At 44.2% G+C, this 20,945-nt stretch overlaps 1 protein-coding gene across 1 annotated transcript in view; it reads right to left on the bottom strand.

Moving 5' to 3' along the window:
* Window positions 1–258: 258 nt before the first annotated feature.
* LOC134582463 (uncharacterized) overlaps window positions 259–20,945 on the bottom strand; it is a 33,183-nt gene continuing 12,496 nt past the window's right edge. Inside the window, exons 4-6 of the mRNA XM_063439365.1 lie at window positions 14,082–14,219; window positions 1,882–2,037; window positions 259–273 (exon numbers count right to left, since the gene is read on the bottom strand). Coding sequence (XP_063295435.1) covers window positions 259–273; window positions 1,882–2,037; window positions 14,082–14,219 — 309 coding nt within the window. The remainder of the gene's footprint in view (window positions 274–1,881; window positions 2,038–14,081; window positions 14,220–20,945) is intronic.

Raw genomic sequence — 20,945 nt, 5'->3', positions numbered from 1 at the left:
TGCACCTATTAAATATATATATTTTAATGTGAGATTTCCCCAGTTTGAGTTCTGAATCAAGCCCTGACTGAGCGTACAGATTGGATAAACTCCTAGACATTTGCTGAATTCTTAATTGATGCTGCCTATAGAGGGAAAGTATCACATTCTTACTAGCAGCAATATTTAGCTAATGTTGTAAAAAATAAAAGTGGTAGTAGAACACTTATCACATTCTGTTCAATTCTGCAAATTATATACTACTGGAGTGCTACCTGTTCAATTAAATATACCCTGTGGGATAAAAGCACAACAGGTTAACAATTGCCTAGCAACTTAATAGAAAAATAACTCATTAGACAGATGTCTCTAACATTAGAAGAACATAGTTTGAAATAAGTGTGATAGCTAAATGTATATATCACACAATATACCTCAGCACATGTGTAGAATGAAAGCAAAGGATTTTCTTACAAGCCAACCAATCAGAGCTCTCTAATGAGAATTGAATTGAAATTTTAATTTGTTTTTTTGGGGGGACTGAAGAAAAGAAGATTTATAAAAGAGAAGACTTTTGGTGGTAAATATAATTAAATGTGTTATTTTAATGGCTCCCACTCTCTATTATTAGTGTGAAGAGGGTAAGTAGGTTTTATCTATTTTAAGAGGGCATGGCTAGGGTCTTTGAGACAATGACACTAATTAGGGAAGTGGACAATGGCATGTCCATCCCCACTTGTATAATTATTTGGAGCTCCCACCCGACGCCCATAGGTGGAAGTTGGGGAGAGCAGAATGTCCCTTCTTTGAATATTAACATTCAGGCATCCTCTTGCTACCAATGGGTGGAGGCTTTGGACATAAGGTCCCCCATTATATTTTAATAGTCCCAATCCACCTCCAATTCTTGCGGGTTACAGTGGAGACATTATGTCCACTCCAAGTAGCCTCCACATGCCGACCATGGATAGGGGCTGCATTTTTTTAAACTTTAATAGCCCCACCAGATGCTTCCACCATGATTTTACAGGCCACATCCCCAAGGATAATGCAGAGCTTAGCTAAGAAGAGCTAATGAAAACTGCGAAGCAGGATCTTCCAGCTCTTCAGTAACTGTAGTAGAGGCATGGAGTGGTGCCATTGTAAAAAGTCAAACCATTCTAAAATGGTGGCTGTGTTGCTTGGTGTGTTCCTTTAAATATTTTTTTCAAAACCAGGAACCACAGTGTCATCAATATTTCCAATTAAATTGCATTCACTTCTGAAATGAAATATGATACCCAAACAAATCAGTAATGTAACAGTTTTTCGAAAATGTGCTCTTGACAGTTCATCCACTATATATCTCAGTACAAGACATGTGCCTTATTGAAATGAATTGACAACTGTAAGTATAATCTGTTTAAATATATCTAGCTCACATTACATTATAATTAATTAAATAATCTGTAGCCCATATTACAAAACTGCATTTAAAGGAAAAACAATAGATTTATTAAAAAGAAATGCAACTTGTTGAGTTGCGTACTTATTGCGATGGTTAACCAGTGATAAAATACAGCCTCTGTTCAGTTATCTTATTTTACTATATATATTTTACCTTTATGATACATTATATAGGTGTTTGCCTCTTTACACTAGGATCTGATAAGATATTAAATGGAAGAACACAGCAGCAAGAGCCAACATCCCTTGAGGCGACACAACATGGGTACTTTTCACACATGCTCTTCCTCATTGTATTCTCTAAACTATATCTTCAATTATTCAATTTATGGCCCCATTGAGTAGTGGCATTCTCTAATTACTCAATAGCAATTTGGGGTGAGCTTAAAACTTTTCTAAGAACTAAACCTTGCAATTCCATAGTCAACACCATTGCCTTATCATGTGTTGTCTGACCTTCAGATCTGATGGCGAATAACAGCCTAATTTTAAAGCTCCTTGTTGCCCAGTATTTATTTGTGCATGCTCCTCTGTTGACAAAGTCTTGGGTCTGGAGTTTCCAATATAGGAAGGAATGTTTCTGCATATGGGGTCAGTCCAGCAATTAATGTCCTAATGGGAGAGAAGAAATGTAGCCCATAGTAAAATAAATAACAGGAAATATTAAAAGAAAAAAAGAGACAGACACAATAAATGTAACTTTTCAAACAAATTACTATAATCCTTCATTAGATGCACTCCGTGTCACTAGCAATGCCACCTCTGGGACCAGCACACCCCGTCCCAATACATTCCTCCCATTGTGAGCCAGGGAGCAGGCTTGAAGGTACTGTGATTTTAGGACAAAGTAGCTGAATTTTTAAAATTTGTTTTGCTATGTTTTGTTGGACAAAATTTGAAATTCACTTTGACGTTAATTTGAATCCTGACAATTCGTATTTTTGTGCATAACCCCGTAAGTCTTACTCAAACAGGTAATTCACTAAAGTGAGAATTCATAGTGGATTCAAAATTTCATATTTAAGTTTAAAGTAGCTGAACTGGAAAAATTGTCTAAATCAATTCTACTTTCAGTCAAACGACTATTGTCAAAATTTGTTCAACTTTCAGTCAGCTATACTCTGCCCTTACATTTGAAATTTTGTTTGAATGCTCACTGTCAGTGTTTTATACTCCAAAAATATATAATGAAAGGGTACCAACTTGCATGTAGTTCTCTTGGCAAGAAAACAAAAGTTATCTCTGGCAGAAAGATATCAGAGAATATTACAAATACTTTGAGAAAGCCTTAATGATATGCGCTCTCATTTTTATCCTGTACTAAATTCAAATTGTGCTACAATACAGAAATGAAAAGATTTAAATCAGTGGTTCCCAAACACGTCCTCACAGCCCAGCAACAGTAAAGGATTTAAGTATTTTTTTGTTCTATTCCAATGGAGATACTGATAAAACCTAGACTGTTGCTGGGACATAATGACCTATCCCCAGGAGCGTATTAGCCGCGAGGCAAACAAGGCATTTGCCTTGGACGGCATTTTCCAGGGGGCGGCAAAAAAAGCCGCCCCCAAATGCCCAAGGCAAATGTCTTGTTAGCCTTGCGGCTAACAGACATGCCGGCGGGCTGCTGGGCTGGGCGGACGGCGCTGGTGGGCGGCTGGCAAGTGAGCACTTCCTCTGAGCTGTCTGCTCAGCTCCCTCGCGCGCCGCAGAGTGAGGCTGGGAGCTGGAATATGACGTCATATTCCGGCTCCCAGCCTCACTCTGCGACGCGCGAGGGAGCTGAGCAGACAGCTCAGGGGAAGTGCTCCCTCGCCAGCCGCCCGCCCGCCAATGCCGCCCACCCAGCAGCCACTGGACCACCAGGGAGGAAGAGAACTCCTCCCCCCCCCCCAGCATTTCCAAAGGTAAGGAGGCTGGGGGGGTTACATTTAAAAAACAAATGTGTTAAATATGTGAGTGTGTGTTTGTGTGTGTGTGTCTGTTAGTGTGTGTGTATATCTGTTAGTGTGTGTGTATCTGTTAGTGTGTGTGTATGTCTGTTAGTGTGTGTGTCTGTTAGTGTGTGTGTCTGTTAGTGTGTGTATGTCTGTTAGTGTGTGTGTCTGTTAGTGTGTGTGTGTATGTCTGTTAGTGTGTGTGTGTGTGTGTGTCTGTTAGTGTGTGTGTCTGTTAGTGTGTGTGTGTCTGTTAGTGTGTGTGTCTGTTAGTGCGTGTGTATGTCTGTTAGTGTGTGTGTCTGTTAGTGTGTGTGTGTATGTCTGTTAGTGTGTGTGTGTGTGTGTCTGTTAGTGTGTGTGTGTGTGTCTGTTAGTGTGTGTGTGTGTGTCTGTTAGTGTGTGTGTCTGCTAGTGTGTATGTATGTCTGTTAGTGTGTGTGTGTGTGTCTGTTAGTGTTTTATTATGTATGTCTGTTAGTGTGTGTGTGTGTCTGTTAGTGTGTGTATGTATGTCTGTTAGTGTGTGTGTGTGTGTGTCTGTTAGTGTGTGTATGTATGTCTGTTAGTGTGTGTGTGTGTGTGTCTGTTAGTGTGTTTGTGTCTGTTAGTGTGTGTGCCTGTTAGTGTGTGTGTGTGAGTGTGTGTCTGTTAGTGTGTGTATGTATGTCTGTTAGTGTGTGTGTATGTCTGTTAGTGTGTGTCTGTTAGTGTGTGTATGTATGTCTGTTAGTGTGTGTGTGTGTGTCTGTTAGTGTGTATGTATGTCTGTTAGTGTGTGTGTGTGTGTGTGTGTGTGTGTTTGTCTGTCTGTTAGTGTGTGTGTGTGTGTGTTGATGTGTGTGTGTGTCTGTTAGCGAGTGTGTGTTTCTGTTAGCTAGTGAATGTGTGTGTGTGTATTTAGAAGGCGGGGGAAGTGTTGGGTGGGAGTGGCGGGGGAAGGGTTGGGTGGGGGTGGGGGTGGCGCGGGCGGGGGGGCGCCTGAGTTTTGTCCTGCCTAGGGCAGCACAAAACCAGGATACACCACTGCCTATCCCACACATGCTTAAACAGTAAAGGAGTTTAAGCATGTGTGGGATAGGCATAAGATTATCCTAACTATAAGATAAGGTCAGGGACTAATGAAAGTATTTCGAAAATTGGGCAGACTAGATGGGCCAAATGGTTCTTATCTGCCGTCATATTCTATGTTTCTATGATTCTATGTTTCTATGACTGATTTGTGAACCCCCAATTTAACCCCTAATGCCCACATGATTATCTTTGCATTTAGGACTTTAATGTTGTGGATGGCACAGACCATTGTGTATTTAAAGTGCCAGCAGGGTTAAATTCGTGCAGGTACAAAGGAGCCACCGGCATGATTGGATCCCCTCACACTTAGTGGCCCAGGAATGACAGATGAGCTATATGCAGCGCTCAAAGGGAGAAGTGTATATAGACCTTTAGATCCTTTTAAATAATTTGACTCGAGTGATCGTGGTCAGCAGAGGCGGCCCTCTAATTAGGCGGTTTAGGCGGCCACCTAAGGCCTCGCGCTAAAAGGGGCCTTGCGGCCGCCTAAACCATGTAATTAGAGAGCCGCTGCGGTAAAAAAAATAAAAGATTATTAAAATCCTTTCATGCCCGGCCGGCGGCCGCATCCGCATTGCCGCGGCGCTGGCGCTGACAAGATGGAACCCTCTCACATGGGTTCCGTGGTGGAGTGAGTACCCTCCCCTCCTCCTGCCACTAACCTGCTAATCGGCCAATCTGCAATGCCGATTAGCGATGACGACGCGACGGCGTAACCCCTCCCCCTGAATTCCCCCGCCTGCAGTACAAAGAGGATGAAGAAGAGAAGAAAAAGAAAGAATAGCTGCTGGTGAAGGAAAGAGAGCAGAGGAGAAGATAGAAAACGGAAGGAGAGCAGAGGAGAAGAGAGAAAAAGGTAAGGACAGCACATGAAAATAAAGTAAAGGGGATTGGGGAAGGAGAGCAGATACAAATAAAGAAAAGGGGAAGGAGAGCAGAGAAAAAAACAAAGTGGAAGGAGAGCAGATACAAATAAAGAAAAGGGGAAGGAGAGCAGATAAAAACATAAAGGGGAAGGAGAGCAGATACAAGTAAAGAAAAGGGGAAGGAGGGCAGAAAAAAATAAAGGGGAAAGAGAGCAGATACAAATAAAGAATAGGGGAAGGAGGGCAGAAAAAAATAAAGGGGAAAGAGAGCAGATACAAATAAAGAATAGGGGAAGGAGGGCAGAAAAAAATAAAGGGGAAGGAGAGCAGATACAAATAAAGAAAAGGGGAAGGAGAGCAGATAAAAACATAAAGGGGAAGGAGAGCAGATACAAGTAAAGAAAAGGGGAAGGAGGGCAGAAAAAAATAAAGGGGAAAGAGAGCAGATACAAATAAAGAATAGGGGAAGGAGGGCAGAAAAAAATAAAGGGGAAGGAGAGCAGATACAAATAAAGAAAAGGGGAAGGAGAGCAGATAAAAACATAAAGGGGAAGGAGGGCAGAAAAAAATAAAGGGGAAGGAGAGCAGATAAAAACATAAAGGGGAAGGAGAGCAGATACAAGTAAAGAAAAGGGGAAGGAGGGCAGAAAAAAATAAAGGGGAAAGAGAGCAGATACAAATAAAGAATAGGGGAAGGAGGGCAGAAAAAAATAAAGGGGAAGGAGAGCAGATACAAATAAAGAAACGGGGAAGGAGAGCAGATAAAAACATAAAGGGGAAGGAGAGCAGATACAAGTAAAGAAAAGGGGAAGGAGGGCAGAACAAAATAAAGGGGAAAGAGAGCAGATACAAATAAAGAATAGGGGAAGGAGGGCAGAAAAAAATAAAGGGGAAAGAGAGCAGATACAAATAAAGAATAGGGGAAGGAGGGCAGAAAAAAATAATGGGGAAGGAGAGCAGATACAAACATAAAGGGGAAGGAGAGCAGATACAAGTAAAGAAAAGGGGAAGGAGGGCAGAAAAAAATAAAGAGGAAAGAGAGCAGATACAAATAAAGAATAGGGGAAGGAGAGCAGATAAAAAAAGTAAAGGGGAAGGAGAGCAGATACAAATAAAGAAAAGGGGAAGGAGAGCAGATACAAATAAAGAAGAGGGGAAGGAGAGCAGATAAAAATAAAGGGGAAGGAGAGCAGATAAAAATAAAGGGGAAGGAAAGCAGATGAAAATAAAGGGGAAGGAGAGCAGATGAAAATAAAGAAAAGGTGAAGGAGAGCAGATGAAAATAAAGGGGAAGGAGAGCAGATAAAAATAAAGAAACGGGTAAGGAGAGCGGATGAAAATAAAGAAAAGGAGAAGGAGAGCAGATAAAAATAAAGGGGAAGGAAGGCGGATGAAAATAAAGAAAAGGGGAAGGAGAGCAGATGAAAAGAAAGTAAAGGGAAGGAGAGCAGAGTAGAAGAGAGAAAAAAGCAGGAGAGCTGTACCCCTCCATCTTTTCACAGAATAATGGTGGTATATCAAATACAAAATTACATAACAATATTAAATATTAATAATAATATAATAATAATTATATAATTTACTATAATTATAATAATTATAAAATAGTATATAATATATTATAATTATATTAATTATAATCATTAATAATATAGTAATCGTTAATATTACCAATAATATTAAGATAATATGTAATATATGTTATAATTACAGTATTGTATTACTATAGTATTATCGTATTAAAAAACTCAAAAAACAAACAAACAAACAAACATTTTATATTATTTTGCAGGAAGAAGCCTGTAAAAGTCGAAGGCAGCTGTCTTGAGACTGTGCCGTCTCTCAGTCTCCTTTTCAAGCTGCTCAGGGCTACATGGACACTGGACACCAAATCGTGAGGTCCCTCTCATTTCATCTCTCTCAGGTAAGAAACCTTTTTTTCTCACTACTTCCAATGTAGTTTAATGGTTGAATCAGGAAGCCGCTGGCTGGCTCAGCCAATCACAAAACAGAGTGGGAAACATGCCATTCATATTTTTCTCACTCTGTTTTTGTGAATGGGGAACTACTTCTAGGCTAAGCTCTCAGATGATGTTCTTAGCCTAGCATTGGTGCCCCAATCAGAAAGTTAAACCAAAGTATTAATTGGAGTTGAGAACAAAATAAGAAAAAAAATATATATATATATATATATATATATATTTATCTATATTTTTTTTATTTATTTAATTTTATATATATTTATTTAATTTTTATTATTTGTTTTAGAGAACATTTAAAAAAAAAACTGCTTAAGTCGTGTCTCTTTTTTCAAAAATCTTTTTTTATTATTTTGCAGGAAGAAGCCTGTAAAGGGCTAAGGCAGCTGTCTTGAGACCATAGGCGTGCGCACGGGGTGTGCCGGGTGTGCCTGGGCACACCCTAATCCCCGCGGCACGCCTATGGATTGAGTCCTGCAGGAACGGAGTTGCTGCACTTTTTTTGAGCAGGAACGGCGTTCCTGCAGGCACTTAGCGCCCTCCAATGCCCCTCTTCCTCCCCCCATGTCCCCCCTGTCATGGATGGGAGGGGGGGGCAAGAGGGGATGGACCCCCCCCCCCCGGTCAGGCGGCTCTCTCCATATCAGCCGCGGCGAGGGAGCTGTGTGCTGTCTGCTCCCTCTCGCCGCGCGCCGCTTGCTGATGCTGGGAGCCGGAATATGACGTCATATTCCGGCTCCCAGCATCAGCAAACAGCGCGCGGCGAGAGGGAGCAGAGAGCACACAGCTACCTCGCCGCGGCTGATATGGAGAGAGCCGCCCGACCCGATTATAATTTGTGTGTGTGTGAATGTGTGTGTCTGTGACTGTGTGTGTGTGTCTGTGTCTGTGACTGTGTGTGTGTGTGTGTCTGTGACTGTGTGTCTGTGAATGTGTGTATGTGAATGTGTGTGTGTCTATGAATGTGTGTGTGTGAGTGTGTCTGTGAATGTGTATGTGTGTCAGTGTATGTGAATATGTGTGTCTGTGAATGTGTGTATGTGAATGTGTGTGTGTCTATGAATGTGTGTGTGTGAGTGTGTATGTGTGTCAGTGTATGTGAATATGTGTGTCTGTGAATGTGTGTATGTGAATGTGTGTGTGTCTATGAATGTGTGTGTGAGTGTGTATGTGTGTCAGTGTATGTGAATATGTGTGTCTGTGAATGTATGAGTGTGTCTGTGAATGTGTGTGTCTATGAATGTATGAGTGTGTGTGTGTGTATATATATATACACACACACACACACATATACATACACACACTGGAGTGTATATTATTTTTTTGGGGGGGTGGGAATCTTGGTTCCCACACTTTATTCCCCAGGACTTTATTCTCCCCTGTCGGCTCACGCAGAACCGGCGCTGAGTGTCGGCTCTGCTCTAAGCCTCCATGGGCCGGCGGGGAGATCAAAGATCTACCTCACCGGCCCACAGCAGCATGAAGGGAGGCAGGAGAGGACCCGGGGAGCTCTAGACAGCAGCTCCGCCAGGTTCCTCTCGCGAGATCTGAGCGTTGCCGCGGCAACGCTCAGATCTTACGAGAGTTAACTCTAGCCCCGCAGGCTAGAGTTCACTCTCCACTGGACCACCAGGGATGGCACATGGCAGCAAGGATTCCCCCTCCCTACATAAGGTAAGAAGGGAGGGGGGATATTTACTAATCTGCCCCCACCTCCACAATCTGTCCAAACATACAGCACACACACACACATACAGCACCCACACACAAAAAGCACCTACAGACATACAGCACTCTCACACAAACAGCACACACACAGCACCCTCACACACACAGCACCCAAACAGCACCCACACACATACAGTACACATACAGCACCCTCACACACACAGTACACTAACCGCACTCTCACAAACACACACAGCACCTTTACAAACACACAACACCCTCACACACAGCACACTAACAACACCCTCGCAAACACACACACACAAACAGCACCCTCAGAAATACACGACACCCACACACATCACACAAACAGCACCCTCACACACACAGCACCATCACACACACATCACACAAACAGCACCCTCACACACACAGCACCCTCACACAGCACACTAACAGGACCCTAACACACACACACAAACACCCTCACACACAAACAGCACCCTCACACACACACACACAAACACCCTCACCCACATAGCACACTACCAGCACCCTCACACATACACACACACAGCAGCACCCTTATACACACCACCCTCACACAGCACACTAACAGCACACACACACACACAGCAGTGTATGTATATGTGTGTGTGTGTGTATATATATATATATATATATATATATATATATATATATATATACATATACATGCGGAGTGTGTTTGTGCTTTAGGGTGCACACCCTAATGCAATAGGCTGCGCACGCCTATGCTTGAGACTGTGGACAAGTGAGCCGTCTCTCAGTCTCCTTTTCAAGCTGCTCAGGGCTGCATGGACACTGGACACCAAATTGCGAGGTCCCTCTCATTTCATCTCTCTCAGGTAAGAAAGGTTTAGTTTTTTATGACTAAGAAAATTAACCATGGCAGCCGCCCCTGACTTGACTCCTTGGCTGACATCAAAATTGAAGATCTCAGCCAATCTGATGCTTTCCTATGGGAAAGCATTGTGATTGACTGAGATCATCAGTTTAGATTATGTTAGCCAATTGGGCGGATCCAGCGCTGGCAGCTCTAGAAATAAGTATGTTTTTGCTACATTGAGGGGGGGGGGGGTAAATAGTTTAACACGATAGGGTCAGGAATACACATTTGTGTTCCTGATACTATAGTGTTCTTTTAATACACTGTTGACAACTTTATTTCAGTTTTAGGAGACACCAACAAGAATAACTGAGTAGTCAGGCACAAACTTTTTAGCTATACCCAATGTTTTGTAGAATAATTTAATAACAAAAATAACTTTGTGAATACTATGAGGTTTATTAATGTTTGCCTTAAAATATGCAATTTATACAGTTAATTTTAATATCGCCTGCTTATTTTTTTTATCGCGCGTGGGAGGCCTCATATTTGATTTTCGCCTAAGGCCTCAAAAAGTCTAGAGCCGCCTCTGGTGGTCAGCTGCAGTAATACTGAGTATTTTTTCCAGCCTGCCAATAGTTAAAAACAAGGAGCCCCATGTATCTTGATACCTGAGGGTCCCCTCTGTCAGCCATGGCCACAACTAGTTACAGAGGCTATGTGCAGTGCTTCGAAAATTAGCAATGTATCCTAAAGTCATATTTAGCAATGTATTCTAAAGTCTATTTTTTTGTGAAATAAAATTAGTAGGAGTTGGAAAAGTCTGCTGGAATAAAAGTATGCTAGAGGGTCCCCTCTGTAAACTAGGGCCACAATTAGTTACTGAGGTTTATGTGCAGTGCTTAAAGTGAGCGCTGAAAAGGGCCCTTTGAATTAATTAAAAATACTGTGCCCCCCCAAATGTTAAACACTTTTGCCTCCCAAATTGCCCTCTCATGCTGCAGTAAGAAAGTACAAAGTATTTACAGAGGGCTCAGTACTGTGTGAGTTGGGAATCCCTCTGATGTGGGATTAGGGGGTGGGATTAAGGGATGGGATTAAGAGATGAATTTGTGGCAGCATTAGTAGTAAGATTAGATGTTGGATTATGGTTAGGATTAAAGTTTGGATCATGATTTGGATTTAGGGTTTGGTTATGGGTAAGAATATGGATATGATTAAAGGTAGAATTATGGGTAGAATTAAATGTTGGATGAGTAGATTTATTGGTTGTGTTTAGGGTTGGATTAGGGGCAAGCTATACTTTTGTGGAGCGGTTTTGGATTATGTGACTAATATAAAAGGTGCAATCTCAGCATACCAAACTTTGCAAAGTTTAAGTTTAAAACTGCAATCCACTCCTTGCAATATTGTTTTGTTTTTTAAACTTCTAAAATGTAATGGAATCGGGGGGCGGAGCTAGCTGCAGACCAGCACGGACGCTCCGTGCCAAAATGAGCAAAAACACGAATTAACGGTGGAAATCAGGCACCTATCTTTCCCAAATCCGACCCACAGATCGTGGCAAAGAACATGGGCAAGAAAAATAAAAAACCACGACCGGACAAAACGCCGCTCAGCCATGATATCGGCGAACTCCTGCGGAACTCGCAGAAGGCCGCATGGGGGAAAATGGCGCTGGGAGACGACGGGTACTCCGATTCATCTGGAGATTTTTACCCAGACTCAGAAGCAGGCGCATCGCTCAGCCAGCCCACAGGGCACACAATCAAAACCTCCCAGGCAGAAGAACCAGTCACTGCAGCCCTACTAACGAAAATGTTTATGGAGCTCAGACAAGACCTGGCGGCCGACCGAGCTCACTTCAAGGAGGCAATGGAGGGGGCCACCACGAGGCTCACCCACTTGGAAACCAAAGCTACCTCCCAAGACACACGTCTAACCAACCTGGAACACAGAATGTCCGACCTCCAGAAACAACAAATGGGCACAGCAGAGAGGGTGGAGGCCTTGGAGGACCACAGAAGGAGACTCAACTTAAAGGTTAGAGGGGTGCCTGATGATATACGGCTAGCAGACCTCCCACACTATATGAGGCGCCTGATAGCAACGCTAATGCAACCAAAACAGGCAAAACTGCTTAAACTGGATGGACTGTTCCGCCTGCCCAAGCCGACCAACGAACCCACCACCGCCACAGCCGATATTATTGTGAGATTTCAATCCCATCAGGACAAGACTGCGGTCTTAGCAGCGACCCGAGGGAAAACCCCTCTAACATTCGAGGACTCTCAACTACTTCTGTTTCCCGACCTAACGAGAAGCACCCTAAGCTGGTGCAAATCGCTGCAACCAAGCCTACAACATCTAAGATCCAACAATATTCAGTATCGCTGGGGAACTCCAAGGCTCATCACCTTCACATTTCAAGGGACTCTCTTCCGGGCAAGAAGCCTACAAGACCTGGACACATATCTGAACCAACTAGGCCTGACGGTCACACGACCAGAGCCCTCGACCACCTTGTCCAGGCTGGACCCCACCGCGACAAAATAATTTATACCCAGGTCCTCTCGATGCCCTACGCAAGCGGGTGACACAACCTGAACGCCACCAAAAGACCACTGCTCCATCCTTCAGGATGCCATAGACTCCACCACAAAAACCCGTGACTATATCCACCAAGTTAATTTGTTTTACTGTTGTTCTTTTTTTCTTTAGGTTTAATAAGTATTTCTTTGGCATGCTGTCCCCAAGATGGTAACCCTTATTAACGTACACACCCAGGCATGCCAGAGGGGACTGAGGCCCCATAGTATTAGCAACTCAGGAAATACCACGCAGCCATAGTGATTGTTCCCACTTATAAAGAGGCCCCAGATCAGGGAGTTTTGTAGAGGCACGAGCTCTGACACACAACCCCCCCTCCTCTTACTCCTTACCCCAGAACGCGAGATGACTCACCGTGATACATCCCTGGAGGGGGTTCCTCTTCCCCTGATGCACTTAAGCGTTTACTACTTATGATGCCCTTATTTTACCTTTCCTCTACTTCTGCGCTCAAGGGATTGTCAATTTATTGTATTTTAATGTTGTCCTACTTGTTAAAAAAACTAAAACTCACTCAGCATGGGACTGTAACCCAACTACTAATCATACATGTATTGTTAAATGTGAACTCTTGGGGCTTTAGCCTACATATTGTACCGTATTGCCTTATCAACGTGCTGAGTGATCAAAAATAAAGAATTGAAAAAAAAAAATGTAATAGAAATCCTAGACATATTGGGCATTTTTACAATAAGGTCAAATTAGTGAATTAATTTTCAGTTAGTTTTCTTTAGCTGTACTTGGTGTGTAGAAATCAATAGATGTAACACTGAGAAAATAAACAATTTTGTTTTATTTCTTTTTCCATTTTGTAATATTTTATTCATATTTAATATCGTATTATGCATTCATATAGGGTATCCTTTAAAAAAAAAAAAATAATACCTTTATACTTAAACAATGAGAGGGTGAAATTGTAGTAGAGTGAATGTGTGGTAAAAGTGCCAAAAAGCCTTGGTACAAACATGTCATACTTTAAAATAGCCTTGGGGGTTACTGTGCATGCGTGGCAATTGCCACACTGCATCAAGCAGCATCACTTCATTGGGATAGATAGAGTATACAAGTGCATCCCTATGGGGAGCATTTAGTGTCTTCACTACAGGAGTCCATAGAAAGCAATCTAAACTTGTTGTTCACATTGCTGAGACTGCAAGGACAATCTTTTTGCACCAGAACCATTACATTAAGTTGTAGTTGTTCTAGTACTTAGAGTGCTGCTTTAGAAGTGTAGGTCCAACTAGAAGTGTTTCAGTATTATGTGATATTTGTTTAATATATTAATTATCAAACTTATTGAATACATTTTAGCACGAGCATTGTTTTATCTTATTTTGTAAAGTTCTGAACAATTTGTGGATGTTATAATTTGTAATTTGTTCCCCAGCTATTTTTGATCAAATTGTATGGTATATCATATACGGTATATACGTTATTTTAAATTGCATAGCCTAATGCTGTTTGTATCTATTTTTAGGTAATTTTTCCATTTCTGTACTCTGTATATTCAAGTATGTTCAGGTATACTCAAAGTTCCTCTTGGGGAATTACCTTCAAACCAGAGGTGATGCTGTTGGGCGAATTTATAAATATTTCTTTAGAAAATGTGAACATATTAACAAAAAAGTTAAATTTTCAATATACATCATCTTACCGTGTTTGTGTAAGAATCAAAGATTGATGGTGATTTCCCTCTTTCTGTTATTTCTTGATAAAGTGGATTATCGAGGTATCCTAAAGTCTTCTCTGTGGTTTTTCGTGGAATAAAATGAGTAGAAGTTGGGAAAGCCTTCTGGAATAAAAGTATGCACACATATTTATGTATAGCATGAGACTTAGATCCACATGTCCGCATTGCCTAATGCTGTTTCTATCCATTTTTTTAGGACAGTTTTTCATCACTGTACTTTCTGTATATTGAAGTTTGCTCAAGTATACTCAAGATTTTATTAAACGACACGGAGGCTCTTATTAGGCTTATCTCTTTCTTTTATTCCTCAGCAGCAAAGAAAAGCTAAGGTGTTTATTTGTAGAAAAAATAAACATGTATAACTACCCTCACAGGGTTAACATTACATCATTATCTCCTATCCAATAGGAACAGTCCTTCTCTGATATCCTTTCATGTAACCTCCTCCTCTTCCTCTTTCTTTGCTGCTGCCTCAGCTAAGTAACACCTTGTTTTCTTACACGTAATTTTCATTGTGATTTACCTATGTGTATATAGCTTTATTTTGATTAATGACTGTTTGACTTGCATTACTCGGGGGAAGCCTTTTCCCGCACTTTCCCGCCGGTACCCCGCCCCCCCGGCGGGGATACCGGCCCTGAGAATACCGCCGGGTAGTTTATTACCCTCCTCTCACGGTCTCACGGCGCAGGCAACCCTCGGGGACCGGCCCGTTTTTTTCTCCTGGCAGAGGGTTCCCCCGCCGCATCCTCTCACAAGTGGACGCCGCGCGCGCATGCGCGGTCCTGGCCGCACACCGGCATCCATCTTAAATGGGCGGTGACCCTAAAATTTTGCCGCTCTTTTCTTCTTCAGCTCGTTCAGCCCATTCACAGGGCGCGAGCCGATTGGCCTGATAGTGTGCCTGTCAGCTTACCAGTGCTCCCAGAAGCCATTCCTGAGGGAACACTCGGTAAGCTAGCAGTGCAATCTGTTGTTGCTGTCCTGTTGCCTTTATTAGCCCTCACACTGCTGCTACATCAGGGTATATAGATCTGCCTTATTACTCCTGGGTCACACTTAACTGCCCCAAGATGCAGACCCCTGAGGATTACTCTACCCCTGGCCCCAGTGATAAGGGGGATACCAAAGCCCAGCACAGACCCACTGTGGCTGAACCCATAACCCTGCAAGGGGACGTGGTGGCCCCTCTGGAGCACTTGGACTCGGAGGAGTTCCACTCGCTCCTGGACGCTATTTTTACTGCCATGGGGGTTATGTCTGATAACTTATCACACTCCATCTCGAGTGCCATTAAGGCATCCAACCCCAAAATGACTCACGCCACGGCCACAGAGGGGGATCCTTTACACAGAGAAGGCCGTAAGGCCATGAGTAAAACCCACAATGTGGGAACACATGCCTCCAAAACTAAATTGACGGACAGGGTACGTACGTCCTGTTGCACCTGAGGTCGTGGGGCCCCCACGAAAACGAGCCAACCGCCGGGCTAAAGCGGCGCGGACATGGAAGAGGGCAAAAGCCCTAACAGATTCTTCCGACTCTGGTTTGGATAATGAGGAGGTTTCGAACAAGTCCGACGAAGTCGACTCAGACGAATGGGAGGTTTCCTCCCCGGACCGTAGTCCAACACGCAATCCAGCCCACTTAAAGGGCCAGGGGTCCCTGATTACATCACCTGCTGCAGCCCACTGGAAAATTTCTCAGGATCCCAGTGGGCTGTCAGGTCCTGGTTGCAGGCAGGAGGCCCCCCAGGAAGCTGCTTTGGGCCCCCCAGGAGTAATTTGGCCCGGGGCAGCTGCCCCTTTTGCCCCTTGTTAAAGACGGCCCTGGGTATATACGTTATTTTAAATTGCATAGCCTAATGCTGTTCGTATCTATTTTTAGGTAATTTTTCCATTTCTGTACTCTGTATATTCAAGTATGTTCAGGTATACTCAAAGTTCCTCTTGGGGAATTACCTTCAAACCAGAGGTGATGCTGTTGGGCGAATTTATAAATATTTCTTTAGAAAATGTGAACATATTAACAAAAAAGTTAAATTTTCAATATACATCATCTTACCGTGTTTGTGTAAGAATCAAAGATTGATGGTGATTTCCCTCTTTCTGTTATTTCTTGATAAAGTGGATTATCGAGGTATCCTAAAGTCTTCTCTGTAGTTTTTTGTGGAATAAAATGAGTAGAAGTTGGGAAAGCCTTCTGGAATAAAAGTATGCACACATATTTATGTATAGCATGAGACTTAGATCCACATGTCCGCATTGCCTAATGCTGTTTCTATCCATTTTTTTTAGGACAGTTTTTCATCACTGTTCTTTTTGTATATTGAAGTTTGCTCAAGTATACTCAAGATTTTATTAAAGGACACGGGTGCTCTTATTAGGCTTATCTCTTTCTTTTATTCCTCAGCAGCAAAGAAAAGCTAAGGTGTTTATTTGTAGAAAAAATAAACATGTATAACTACCCTCACAGGGTTAACATTACATCATTATCTCCTATCCAATAGGAACAGTCCTTCTCTGATATCCTTTCATGTAACCACCTCCTCTTCCTCTTTCTTTGCTGCTGCCTCAGCTAAGTAACACCTTGTTTTCTTACACGTAATTTTCATTGTGATTTACCTATGTGTATATAGCTTTATTTTGATTAATGACTGTTTGACTTGCATTACTCGGGGGAAGCCTTTTCCCGCACTTTCCCGCCGGTACCCCGCCCCCCCGGCGGGGATACCGGCCCTGAGAATACCGCCGGGTAGTTTATTACCCTCCTCTCACGGTCACACGGCGCAGGGAACCCTCGGGGACCGGCCCGTTTTTTTCTCCCGGCAGAGGGTTCCCCCGCCGCATCCTCTCACAAATGGACGCCGCGCGCCCGCATGCGCGGTCCTGACCGCACACCGCATTCATCTTAAAGGGGCGGCGACCCTAAAATTTTGCCGCTCTTTTCTTCTTCAGCTAGTTCAGCCCATTAACAGAGCGCAAGCTGATTGGCCTGATAGTGTGCCTGTCAGCTTACCAGTGCTCCCAGAAGCCATTCCTGAGGGAACACTCGGTAAGCTAGCAGTGCAATCTGTTGTTGCTGTCCTGTTGCCTTTATTAGCCCTCACACTGCTGCTACATCAGGGTATATAGATCTGCCTTATTACTCCTGGGTCACACTTAACTGCCCCAAGATGCAGACCCCTGAGGATTAATCTGCCCCTGGCCTCAGTGATAAGGGGGATACCAAAGCCCAGCACAGACCCACTGTGGCTGAACCCATAACCCTGCAAGGGGACGTGGTGGCCCCTCTGGAGCACTTGGACTCGGAGGAGTTCCACTCGCTCCTGGACGCTATTTTTACTGCCATGGGGGTTATGTCTGATAACTTATCACACTCCATCTCGAGTGCCATTAAGGCATCCAACCCCAAAATGACTCACGCCACGGCCACAGAGGGGGATCCTTTACACAGAGAAGGCCGTAAGGCCATGAGTAAAACCCACAATGTGGGAACACATGCCTCCAAAACTAAATTGACGGACAGGGTACGTACGTCCTGTCGCACCTGAGGTCGTGGGGCCCCCACGAAAACGAGCCAACCGCCGGGCTAAAGCGGCGCGGACATGGAAGAGGGCAAAAGCCCTAACAGATTCTTCCGACTCTGGTTTGGATAATGAGGAGGTTTCGAACAAGTTGGACGAAGTCGACTCAGACGAACGGGAGGTTTCCTCCCCGGACCGTAGTCCAACACGCAATCCAGCCCACTTAAAGGGCCAGGGGCCCCTGATTACATCACCTGCTGCAGCCCACTGGAACATTTCTCAGGATCCCAGTGGGCTGTCAGGTCCTGGTTACAGGCAGGAGGCCCCCCAGGAAGCTGCTTTGGGCCCCCCAGGAGTAATTGGGCCCGGGGCAGCTGCCCCTTTTGCCCCTTGTTAAAGACGGCCCTGGATATATACGTTATTTTAAATTGCATAGCCTAATGCTGTTCGTATCTATTTTTAGGTAATTTTTCCATTTCTGTACTCTGTATATTCAAGTATGTTCAGGTATACTCAAAGTTCCTCTTGGGGAATTACCTTCAAACCAGAGGTGATGCTGTTGGGCGAATTTATAAATAAATCTTTAGAAAATGTGAACATATTAACAAAAAGGTTAAATTTTCAATATACATCATCTTACCGTGTTTGTGTAAGAATCAAAGATTGATGGTGATTTCCCTCTTTCTGTTATTTCTTGATAAAGTGGATTATCGAGGTATCCTAAAGTCTTCTCTGTGGTTTTTCGTGGAATAAAATGAGTAGAAGTTTGGAAAGCCTTCTGGAATAAAAGTATGCACACATATTTATGTATAGCATGAGACTTAGATCCACATGTCCGCATTGCCTAATGCTGTTTCTATCCATTTTTTTAGGACAGTTTTTCATCACTGTACTTTCTGTATTTTGAAGTTTGCTCAAGTATACTCAAGATTTTATTAAAGGACACGGAGGCTCTTATTAGGCTTATCTCTTTCTTTTATTCCTCAGCAGCAAAGAAAAGCTAAGGTGTTTATTTGTAGAAAAAAGAAACATGTATAACTACCCTCACAGGGTTAACATTTCATCATTATCTCCTATCCAATAGGAACAGTCCTTCTCTGATATCCTTTCATGTAACCTCCTCCTCTTCCTCTTTCTTTGCTGCTGCCTCAGCTAAGTAACACCTTGTTTTCTTACACGTCATTTTCATTGTGATTTACCTATGTGTATATACGGTAGCTTTATTTTGATTAATGACTGTTTGACTTGCATTACTCGGGGGAAGCCTTTTCCCGCACTTTTCCGCCAGTACCCCGCCCCCCTGGCGGGGATACTGGCCCCGAGAATACTGCTGGGTAGTTTATTACCCTCCTCTCACGGTCACACGGCGCAGGGAACCCTCGGGAACCGGCCCGGTTTTTTCTCCCGGCAGAGGGTTCCCCCGCCACATCCTCTCACAAATGGACGCCGCACGCGCGCATGCGCGGTCCTGACCGCACACCGGCATCCATCTTAAAGGGGCGGCGACCCTAAAATTTTGCCGCTCTTTTCTTCTTCAGCTCGTTCAGCCCATTAACAGGCCAATTGGCCTGATAGTGTACCTGTCAGCTTACCAGTGCTCCCAGAAGCCATTCCTGAGGGAACACTCGGTAAGCTAGCAGTGCAATCTGTTTTTGCTGTCCTGTTGCCTTTATTAGCCCTCACACTGCTACTACATCAGGGTATATAGATCTGCCTTATTACTCCTGGGTCACACTTAACTGCCCCAAGATGCAGACCCCTGAGGATTACTCTGCCCCTGGCCCCAATGATAAGGGGGATACCCCAAAGCCCAGCACAGACCCACTGTGGCTGAACCCATAACCCTGAAAGGGGACGTGGTGGCCCCTCTGGAGCACTTGGACTTGGAGGAGTTCCACTCGCTCCTGGATGCTATTTTTACTGCCATGGGGGTTATGTCTGATAACTTATCACACTCCATCTCGAGTGCCATTAAGGCATCCAACCCCAAAATGACTTACGCCAGGGCCGCAGAGGGGGATCCTTTACACAGAGAAGGCCGTAAGGCCATGAGTAAAACCCACAATGTGGGAACACATGCCTCCAAAACTAAATTGACGGACAGGGTACGTCCTGTCGCACCTGAGGTTGTGGGGCCCCCACGAAAACAAGCCACCCGCCGGGCAAAAGCGGCGCGGACATGGAAGAGGGCAAAAGCCCTAACAGATTCTTCCGACTCTGGTTCGGATAATGAGGAGGTTTCGAACAAGTCCGACGAAGTCGACTCAGACGAATGGGAGGTTTCCTCCCCGGACCATAGTCCAACATGCAATCCAGCCAACCCCTCGTATGACACTGCAGATGCAACCGCTATTTTGGACCCCCAGGGCGATCCTCTGTTCGACCCGGATACTTTACAAAATCCTAGGTCGGCGGAATGGTATCCGACCGATCATGTGGCACGATACATAGTGGCCAGAATCCGCAAACCTTTGGATAAAGCCACCAGGCAAAAACTGCGGGTAGAATGCCCACGATCAACAGTGCCCGATATGGCCTGCGCCACGCCAGACATTGACCCAAAAATAGCACAATTCCTGGGTAAGTCTGGCTGGAAGGCAAAGAAGGGACTTGATTACTTCCTACGCCATTGTCAAGATAAAGGGCTGGATACACTAGGCCCTAGTGCCAAGATTTTCGAGTTGGTCGAAGTGGCCTTAAATGAGGGAACACCTCTTGATTTATTAGCCATTAGAGGCTGGGCCCAGAGGTCGATATGCCTCATCGGCAATGCAAACGCTGCGCTGGCCACCGAAAGGCGCAAAACTATATTAATGAAAATCGAGCCTAAACTCGTTAACATGGCCCTCACCGAACCGGGACCGCAAGCCAAGGGTCTCCTGTTCGGAGACAACTTTGTTAAAGAACTGGGAACTTATGTGAGCACATTTATGGCCCTAGACAAGGCACAGACGAACTTAAAACGAGTGTTCTCCCCCAGAGTTTTTGGTGGGGCCGGCAGACACCGGGGACGTCTGCCCGGCCCTTCTTCCCACGGTTCTTACCGGGGATACAGAGGTCCCACCACAGCTAGATTTCAGCCACCAATCGAACGCCCTCACCCTTCTTTCCGGTCAGGACCAGACCATGGCAACCTCGAGGACCCAGAGGCAACTCGTACAACCGACGACCTTATGGTGAGTGTATTGCCTTTCCCCTCCCCGGGTATACCGACTGTGGGGGCAGACTGTTACACTTTATGGAGTCCTGGCAACAACTGACAGCAGACATATGGGTCCTCAGTACCATCAGGGGTTACCACA

The sequence above is a fragment of the Pelobates fuscus genome, chromosome 1, assembly GCF_036172605.1.
Source record: "Pelobates fuscus isolate aPelFus1 chromosome 1, aPelFus1.pri, whole genome shotgun sequence".
Classification (NCBI taxonomy): Eukaryota; Metazoa; Chordata; class Amphibia; order Anura; family Pelobatidae; genus Pelobates; species Pelobates fuscus.
This window is presented reverse-complemented; position numbering and strand designations above follow the sequence as displayed.